Genomic DNA, 10861 nt, shown 5'->3' with positions numbered 1-10861 from the left:
TAGTGTAATAACACTCAGCCGCCATCTGTGGCCTGAACTGTTACTGAGTGTAATCTTGACAATGGGCCACTTTCATCAGTGGTTACGTATTTCCCACCTCAAGCCTGCCAGGATTTCCTTCAAACAAACCGGCTATGTTAGGGACTGCTCGACAAAGATTACCATTCATCCTAAACTAAAGATTTTCTGTCCACAATTCTCATTCCCACTGTAATTTAATCCAGAATAAAATCTCTATTGAAAAGAGTTCAAGGAGAAAAGAATATTTTAAAGCCCAGTGACACACATGCTTATCGAGTAATGATTACGAAGCCTCTTTGAGAGAGTGTGTGTCTTGGGAGTGACGTGAGGAGTGGGATGTTTCACCAATATTTCTAAAAATTGTGTCTGTATAATTCAGACTGTATAATTTTTTAGAAGTGCCTAATTGGATCTGGATGGATTTGGATTTGAAATCAGTTTAGTTAATCTTTAAATAACACTATTAGGATGAAGTACACTAATTACATTTTTGAGCCATCAAACTCCCATACTAGTCTGATAGCTCAAAACTAGCTTGCTGTCCCAATGGCAAATATCACTGATTGACACCAAATAGATAATGATAAGCATATTGGTATTATTCAGAGTCAGACATCTGGGACAGAATGGGTAGTGACAGACAGGAGATATTCCTTAGTCACGTGCCATGGTGGAAGGTCACACTCAGACTGGCTGCATTTCTTGAATCTGATTGGCTGAACAACACAGACTCTATCCCGCTGCATTAGTACTGGGTCAGGAGGAGAGCTAATTGGTCAGGCGAACTCTTGTTGTGATGGAGAAGGAGGTGGAGCAGACCATGAGGAGGTGAAGACCCCTGGTAGGCTCCAGCAACCGATGATGAGGTCATTTCTCTGAGGACACTTGATTAAATTGATCTCCTGCTAGTTTCTGGGAACCATGAATACATATAGATACACAAGTGTATACACACACACACACACACACACACACTCATGCACGCGCGGGTACGTACACACGGACACATATTTCTGTCTCTATTACTACTCTAAGGGCCATTACTCTTCTCCTGAAAAACCCATTAGCCCCTGTATCCTAGAAGGCATGTGTGTTTTTGTCTGTGTGACCACAACGCTGTGATACACTTCACCGCCACCTATAAGACAGTCCACCCTGCTATGCTGGAGTTGTCATGGGAACAAGCAAGCGTACATGTAGAAGGTGGCCCTGTTATGGGGGCTGTGTTGGGACATTTAGGCTTTCCAGAAGGCTGGAGAAGAATGGAGCTACCTTTGTAATTGTTTCCTGCTGAGATCGTGTGTGTGTGTGTGTGTGTGTGTTTGTGTGTGTGGACTAGACATATCATGATGGTCAGGTTATTCATAATTTTGGGAAGGTTATTTAGCTGTCAACATTTTCATTATGAGGACTCAAAGGGATAAAGGTGACTAGGATTGTGTGTGACTCATCAAGGCTCATGTGTGGCTCATCTAGGCTCGTGTGCGTCTCATCTGCTGTGCTCCAAGCTTCAGAGCTCCTTTAACTGCATGAGGCCAAGTTCAAAGAGAAACACACATACACACACACACACACCCTCTCTCTCTCTCTCTAAAGAGACAAAGAGGCTCCCAGGTCAAAGTGATTCTATGACATCAACACTGAAGCACTGGGATTTCATTTCTACTCAGCCCTATAGCTCACATGGCCTTGATGCTGCACTTCCAGTCTATCTGGATTTCATGTTTATTTTTACAGTCTGAATGCTGAAACACATATAAGAGTATACAACTAATGGTACAATTCCATCGTTCAATATGAGCCAAACACTATCACACTTACCTGTAAATGAGCTAGTGAGTATGGTAGCATCACCACATCTCTTGTGTGTGTGTGTGTGTGTGTGTGTGTGTGTGTGTGTGTGTGTGTGTGTGTGTGTGTGTGCGTGCGTGTGTGTGTGTGTGTGTGTGTGTGTGTGTGTGTGTGTGATAAACACTAAGAGGAGTGGATTGGAATAGACTTCTGAAAACCAGTTTATAGACACGACAATGAGCAGCAACACGTTAATTACTTTTACGTTTGAGTGACCTTCCACGGATTTCAACTACCTTGTAGCGAGCTGTGAGGCTTAAACACAGAAGTATTGCACACAACCCTTTAAAAGTGTGGCTGTAATTTCTGAACATCTGAGTCACACAGACATGACAGCAGTGTAAGAAAAGGAGTGTCTCTTCTATAGAGAGAGTTTCAGTGTGAACACAGGTCAGTTTGTTACGCACTGAGGACATGATAATGGTCTGGCTTCAAAGTAAACATGGTCACTACCGCATGTATTTACCTTAACACATATACATATATTTACCTACACACATATTGCATGTATTTATCTATACACATATGCATGCATTTACCTTAACACATATGCATATATTTACCTACACACATATTGCATGTATTTATCTATACACATATGCATATATTTAGCTACACACATATGCATATATTTATCTACACACATATTGCAAATGTTTATCTACATACTTACATATTGTAAGTAATGAAGACAAAATAGCTACCTCAAAATTTAAATGTAGGTAAAAAAAACCAAGAACTCCAGATCAATCTTCAGTCCTAGTAGGAACCTTTGAATTAGATACCTCAAGACATTCTTTAAGGCTTTCCCTAAATCTGTCATCTGTCCTGTGTTCCTGCAGTAATGTCATTATGTCTCTGGTACATTACCGAGACCTTTAGGCAGGCTCAGCGAGAAGATTACCGAACTCTTGAATGATCTATTTCCTCTATCACCCAAGTGCCTGGAGACACAACAAGGCACTTAACTGTAGGATAAAAGGCCACTGCAGTCTGGCGTTAGCAAAAGCGTATTGATTAATCATAGATCGATGCAGGTGAGGTGACCAGCTAAGACTCCAAATGTGCCATCCTCCATCAAAAATGTGCATTAACACCACTGAAATCAAATTATTTCAAAGGGCATTGGAACGGGGGATCTGAGGCAGGATTTCTGCGAGAACTGTGCAATGTTGCTGTAAACCCAAACTGCTCATAATGATTCTGTACCTCAAAAAGTAGCTGATGATATCATCATCCATGTCCTGGTTCATGGAGATAATGGTTTGAAAGCATGTGCATTTCACTTTGCTCCTTTGCCGCACACTGGTTGCCGGGGGCAACATTCCTTTCTGAGGGACGGCCCGCGTTCATTGTATCCCTGTTCTTTGAAAGAGCTGGTGAGAGATGGCACAGGGTTGAGTTTTGACCTGCGTCTCCTCCCTGTTAAAGGGAACCTGCTCTATTACTGCAATGCCCAGATTAGTGAAATATCCAGCATTCACTGGTGTGTGTGTGTATTAAGAACACACACACACACTCATTCACACTCACTCTGTACCCTCATAGACAAGCCTGTTTTCTTCTCTTTATTCATATGAGAGAGGGGAAGAATATCTGATCCAATTATTGATCTTGGTATTATATTGCTTGGAGGTTAATCAAATATAAATTAAATTTGGCAGCTTTCTTAGTCTTATTTGGCCTGGTGACTGGTGTGAGAGAGAGAGAGAGAGAGAGAGAGAGAGAGAGAGAGAGAGAGAAAGAGACTGTGTGTGTGTTGGTGTGTGTGTTGAAATCTTTAGTCCTTAGTTACTTGCTAAAAGTGTATGCAGTCTTAAAGTCATATCCTGCCTGTTACTGGTCCTGGCTTCAATGTTACCCACCGAAACACCACCAGCAACCACAGGAAGCTGTGGAAGACGCCTCAAACACTTCATTGCTTTCCTCTGTTGGTATTTATGGTCATTGCCACGGGCCGGTGCCCTTGACACAATAATCCATTTACGTTCGACCCAATGAGCAGCGGTATTGATCAGCTACCAGGCAGAGACACATCAGTCTGATTTAGCTTGAGCGCTTCTGTGCACCAAAACCATCCGAGCTGAACCACAGCATCATTTCCTGACAGAAAAACGTCAAGACCCAGAGGTTATAAGTGAAGGACAGTAAGAATAAGAAATGGTAAGAATTCAGGACAAAGGAGGAGGGAGGGGCCAGAATATGACTGGCAGGAATAAGGGGAGGGGCCTGTTGTATTACTCTGTTAGAGAACGTGTTGGAGAGAAGAATCAGAGGCCGCAAGTCTGGGACTCCCCCACTGTGGCTCAGTCAATGATTTACTACACATGGCATTTAAATAATCTGCTAGCCTACCTGTTTTAGTGCAGATCTACAGATTCTCCTCGTATGTTGCATTGCACGCTCACAAACATTCTGCTCTCATTTCTGACCTCTGCCAGAACTACGTATCTGCGGTGGACATTGAGCCGCTCTCTAACCCTAACCCTAACCCTAACCCTAACCTACCCCTACCCCTACCCCTAACCCTAACCTACCCCTACCCCTACCCCTAACCCTAACCCTAACACTACATATCTGTGGTGGACATTGAGCCGCTCTCTAACCCTAACCCTAACCCTAACCCTAACCTACCCCTACCCCTACCCCTAACCCTAACCCTAACCTACCCCTACCCCTACCCCTAACCCTAACCCTAACCCTAACACTACATATCTGTGGTGGACATTGAGCCGCTCTCTAACCCTAACCCTAACCTTAACCCTAACCCTAACCCTAACCTACCCCTACCCCTACCCCTACCCCTACCCCTAACCCTAACACTACGTATCTGCGGTGGACATTGAGCCGCTCTCTAACCCTAACCCTAACCCTAACCCTAACCCTAACCCTAACCCTAACCCTAACCTAACCCTAACACTACATATCTGCGGTGGACATTGAGCCGCTCTCTAACCCTAACCCTAACCCTAACCCTAACCCTAACCCTAACCCTAACCCTAACCCTAACCTACCCCTACCCCTAACCCTAACCTACCCCTACCCCTACCCCTACCCCTACCCCTAACACTACATATCTGTGGTGGACATTGAGCCGCTCTCTAACCCTAACCCTAACCCTAACCCTAACCCTAACCCTAACCTAACCCTAACCCTAACCCTAACCCTAACCCTAACCTACCCCTACCCCTACCCCTAACCCTAACACTACATATCTGTGGTGGACATTGAGCCGCTCTCTAACCCTAACCCTAACCCTGACCCTAACCCTAACCTAACCCTAACCCTAACCCTAACCTACCCCTACCCCTACCCCTACCCCTAACCCTAACACTACGTATCTGCGGTGGACATTGAGCCGCTCTCTAACCCTAACCCTAACCCTAACCCTAACCTAACCCTAACCCTAACCTACCCCTACCCCTAACCCTAACACTACGTATCTGCGGTGGACATTGAGCCGCTCTCTAACCCTAACCCTAACCCTAACCCTAACCCTAACCCTAACCTAACCCTAACACTACATATCTGTGGTGGACATTGAGCCGCTCTCTAACCCTAACCCTAACCCTAACCCTAACCTTAACCCTAACCCTAACCTAACCCTAACACTACATATCTGCGGTGGAGATTGAGCCTCTCCCTAACCCTAACCCTAACCCTAACCCTAACCTACCCCTAACCCTAACCTACCCCTAACCCTAACCCTAACCTACCCCTACCCCTACCCCTACCCCTAACCCTAACCTAACCCTAACACTACATATCTGTGGTGGACATTGAGCCGCTCTCTAACCCTAACCCTAACCCTAACCTAACCCTAACCCTAACCTACCCCTACCCCTACCCCTAACCCTAACACTACGTATCTGCGGTGGACATTGAGCCGCTCTCTAACCCTAACCCTAACCCTAACCCTAACCCTAACCTAACCCTAACCCTAACCTACCCCTACCCCTACCCCTAACCCTAACCTACCCCTACCCCTACCCCTAACCCTAACACTACGTATCTGCGGTGGACATTGAGCCGCTCTCTAACCCTAACCCTAACCCTAACCCTCCCTGCCGCAGATGAAACAGGCTAATGAAGTAGATGAGGGCACTTCACTGCCGTCACCTTGTAATTCACTACCATAGCAATATGGTTGTCAAGGTTATGTAGCCGTGACATTAATGCACCGTTGTTACGGTGATCCATGTTCTGCCTTCCTGCCAAACAGATCTGTGTGCTACTTTAGAGAATCCAGCACAACTGCTAATGACGTGTAATGTAATGTTCAGTCAGCCCCAGTCAGCTTGAAGTCCTACGTGTGACATTTCTTAGGTCTTTAACTAACCTCCCATTTATGGTCCCTATGGAATGGTGACTTTGTTCTTATTAAGAAAATCTTCTTCCTTCTTTCTCTTCTCTTTCAGAATAGTTTTGGCCTCTCTCTTTTAGCCTTGCTGGTTTGCTTGTTTCTAGTAGTGGGGTTGTATCAGCTGAGTTGGGGGGTTATGGGACTTTCTGGAGGAACCAATAAGTCAGCAGAATAAAAGCATGGCGTCAGGTGACTAATTGAGATGGTGTTCCGCTCTCTGCTTTGCTGAGCTGTCTCTGTGATGGAGTAACAGCAGGAGGGGACAGAGCACATTTACCTCCCCACACACGGTGAAACAGAGACTGAGCTGAACACACCATAGGTCAGCCCGGCTTTCAGAGACGTGACCCCAGCCCACGTCTAAGAGGCTTGTGGGACTTCCAGGACATCCGCTGACAGGCAGGGACACAGCCAGCAGAGAGGCCCAGTACAGGGGCACCTTTGCTGGGGAAAGACTGAAATGCACCTGGGGTCTCAGCAGTCTGGTAAGCTCTGGTGAGCTGCACAGCCCTCACGATTGACCTGCACATCCAAGGAGTCATGTTACCCGCAATGTTCTAATTCCACAAACAGTGCTTGTGTCTATAACCTATATTTTAATAATACAAACATTTAAAAAATCAATTAAATCCCTTAGCACCCCATACATTTCAAATTACCCATCTTAAAAATGGTTACATAACAATACACCGTGACTTCACATTGCCAGTGGATATTGTCTATAGAAGTGCCTGGAGGTAGTTTTAGTGTGAACTGTAATGACAGCTGTGCTTTGATCTTTACATTCTCTTCTAACACGCAACACTTCGGTTTTGACTGATCTCACAGCCCTGCAGTACAAAAGACAACATACACAGTAATGCAGAAAAGCCCCCTAATCTCACAAGTTCAAGAGGAACATTATACCTGCACATGGTTACTTACAGTACCAGCATCACTGAGGTTGCTATCAGTCCACAGCTAAACCAGTCTGGTTGGTTCTGACCACAGGGCCCCGTCAGAGATTCTTACAGTACTTGGATGTTCAAATCTTGACAACCCTCATCTTCTTAGACCCTGTTTGTGCTGTTTCATAAACCTCACTTAGTTTGAGCTACAATTGTCCATATCTTTGATTAAACATGAATAATGTAAAATTATATTAACAGAAATTACATTAAAATGTTGGCATTGACAACTGTTGTCAGAGCATTCGTAATTATACATAATCACATTATATTTGTTTCTGTGTGTGTATGTATGTGTGTGTGTGTGTGTGTGTGTGTGTGTGTGTGTTTGATTATATGTCCAAATCCTCATTCCAAAAATTTGAAAACAAACAGTAAAATGTACCCAGCGGTTGAGACAAAAAGAACAGCAGTTGCTGAGCGCTTATCTGTGCTTAACTGAGCAGTGGAATCTGCTCTCCATCTCCCTGACAACCAGGGAGGAGACAATCGCCATGCCAACTCAACTCCTGCAGCTTCCTCTGAAGCCATCCCAGCTGCCGTCCCCTCATCTCCGTAACGGCGCCTCATCTCCATAACCTCACCCATAACTACGCACTCACATTGGACTGCATGTTGAAATGCCAGGAAGGTATTCCGGTGCCCTCCGTGAGAGAGTGACAGTCGCACTGCTGTCTTACTCTGGGAGTCCCAACCCCCTCCCCTACGTTTGTCTCATTTTATTGGTCCTTCTCTCAGACCTGCGCTAATGGGGTCATTAAGTGCCGAGGCAATCGCCTGCCCTCTAATATTAACTCTGAGTGCCTGATCTATGCTTATTCATAAGGGTCGTTTGTTCCTATTAGATAAAAAGATAAATATTTAATCATTCAAAACATTAGAGTGGTGCTTCAATCTCTTAATATCTGTTTCTGGGTCCAGCTGGAGCAGGGAAAGAGGCGGATTTGTGATGTTAATGAGGCTAAAGGCAAAAAGATGGCTACAAGGTGACAGCAACGTACTCACAAAATGCATCCAAACCAATGCATGAGCAATTCCAGCTAGTGTGAACACTGAAGATATGAAGACAGTTTCGTTTGAAACCATGTGTCTTAATCCCACGGAGCAGAATTATGCAATCAGGCATCTGCTCCTAGGCAGATATGGCACTTTTGTTCATTCAGTACTTCCCATTTGAACCCAGAATGGACGAGAAAAGAGAAATTAGAAACACACAACACCGCCACAGTACACATCTCCTGGGGTTACAGGAGAAGTGGGAGTCTGTGTGTATTTTTTATATTTTCAGGAGAATAAATGAGTGATTCCTTGTGATGCTCGTTTTGAACGAGTCCTGATAATCTATTAGGTAGAGAGGTAATAGAGGAAGCTTCATGGAGCTGCATTTAAGGAAAGTGAATACGATGAACAGAAAATAAACTTTTGCACAACATAATCTAAAGTCCTCTGCTATTTCATGTTGAAGTAAACAGAGAGTAGATCTGTTAGATACTGTAGTCTACATCTAAAAGTGAATTATCATACAGTAGGTTGAGTATGTGGAATTATCCTGATTTCATACACACCACTTGTGATATAGTGTGATAATATTAACCACACACACACCAGCAGCAGCAGCGTAACCATGGCAGCCCGATTACAGCAGCGCCCTCGCTCATAAAGACTACACCAAGCGGCTGATATGGCAGAAGTCGTATTCAGCAGGGAGTAAATTTGGCGTAGACGTGCCTCTAAAACGGCGCATGCGCATGGAGACGCACCTAGGCTACGGATTTTTACATTTTTATATGACCTACAGAGGAAACAGGCAATGCGGTGGTATGATCACCACTGAACCTGACATGTCTGATCTTAGTGTGCAAAAGCCCATGTGATGTCAGCATGCAGATCGTCCTGCTGGTGGTTTACGCGTCGCGCGCCGCCCCTCGGGAGACCTGCGAGCGCCGCTCGCTCATTCATTCTGCTGAGGACGCTCTCGTGCACGCCGCGGACAGAAGGACTGGGATTCGGGGGTGCAGAGCGCTCTGTTGAAACCATCGTAGAGGGGCTGTTTTAGTGAGGAAAGCACGCTTTGTTTTACCCCAGAGGAAGCTAGGTCTCGTGGACGTTTTTTTCCCCCCTCACATCCTCCTTTACCGCCACACTCGGATGCGGAGGGCAGTCTCGCTCTCTCGCCTGCATTGCTGACTGGGAAGCATCTGCAGCCTGGACCTGTATCTCTGCATCCATCGCGCGGACCTCGATAAAGTGTGATTTATTAGGAGAAACACGGGCGCACGCTCGTCTGGGGAAATGGATGCGTTCTTTGCAGAGGTGGGCTGTTTTTTGCATCATTTTGATTCTCGGCTGACCTCTCAAACGCGGGTTCTTATACGAGAGTTGTGGATGACATAGTCTGTTCTGCAAATATCATCTTATTAATGACCGGGTGCGCACAGGTTAAGCTCCGTAAATCATGCTCACAGGCTGCCGCTGTTCACACCTCTCCCCTCTGTGCTGGGCTGCAGTCTGTCTGTGTCCTCTTCCTTCGCACTGGCCTGTCGTTCCGTTTTCATGGCGCATTCTTTTCGGTAATAAATGGCAGGCAGTGGTTGGAGATCGCCGTGGTCGATGGTCTTTGGTGTCGCCGGACGGGGCTGTGGCGAGCGGTCCAGCGGTGTTGACTGGGGGGGTTGAGGAGAGGGGGATGGGGGTCGCGCTGTGCCGTGTCGGGGTAGGTTTGCTTCTGTTGTGGGTGACACCAATGAAATACTGTTGATTTTCATTGCATAACGACCTAATGCGCTCTGACGAACTGGTTATCACGTGAAAGGTTGTGATATGCCGGTTTACCCGCAATGTTGGCGTGGAACGGACTCGCAGATTCCAGCACACCGACGGCTGCGGATCTTTGGAATCTCGAGGTCTGTAACATCGGCCTTGTGTCATCAATATGCAGGCTTTAGATACATTAAACATAATCTGGTGTGTGATTTCACATAGGAGCGTGTAAGAGGTTCCTTTCCACACCCAGTCAATGTTACCAGGACTGGTAAGCATAAGGCCAAGAAAAGACCATCCTAGAATCAATACACGCACATACGCACACACACACACACACACACACACACACACACACACACACACACACACACGCTCACACGCATAAACACACATATACACAGTCTGTTGACCTCTATGAAAGCATTCCCATTAAACGTCTTACCCCATTGAGTAAATGAGTATTAATGAAATACCATCATCAGTTGTTTCTGGGGAAAGAATTCTTCAGTGATCCTCCTGTTATAATAACCTTAAAACAAAAGACTGAGAACAAACTCAAAGCTTCTCCAGCTTTGCATATGTTTCATTTTAGCATTTTGCACATATGTAGTGCATTTACAACTGAATCACTTAAGCTTCTCACTGCAGAACAGGTATTCAAAGTACAGAGGTTCTCATACACACACACACACACACACACACACACACACACACACACACAGAGCAGGTATTCAAAGTACAGAGGTTCTCATACACACATGTACACATACACACACACACACACACACAGAGCAGGTATTCAAAGTACAGAGGTTCTCATGCACACATGTACACATACACACACACACACACACACACACAGACACACACAGAGCAGGTATTCAAAGTACAGAGGTTCTCATACACACATGTACAC

At 45.4% G+C, this 10861-nt stretch overlaps 1 protein-coding gene across 1 annotated transcript in view; it reads left to right on the top strand.

The window, feature by feature from the left end:
* Positions 1–9141: 9141 nt before the first annotated feature.
* myo10l1 (myosin X, like 1) overlaps positions 9142–10861 on the top strand; it is a 73565-nt gene continuing 71845 nt past the window's right edge. The window contains exon 1 of the mRNA XM_035526897.1: positions 9142–9495. Coding sequence (XP_035382790.1) covers positions 9475–9495 — 21 coding nt within the window. The 5' untranslated portion in view covers positions 9142–9474. The remainder of the gene's footprint in view (positions 9496–10861) is intronic.

This window comes from Electrophorus electricus, chromosome 1, assembly GCF_013358815.1.
Source record: "Electrophorus electricus isolate fEleEle1 chromosome 1, fEleEle1.pri, whole genome shotgun sequence".
In the NCBI taxonomy this organism is placed as follows: domain Eukaryota; kingdom Metazoa; phylum Chordata; class Actinopteri; order Gymnotiformes; family Gymnotidae; genus Electrophorus; species Electrophorus electricus.
Note: the sequence above shows the minus strand (reverse complement) of the source record. Positions and strands in the feature narration are given on the sequence as shown.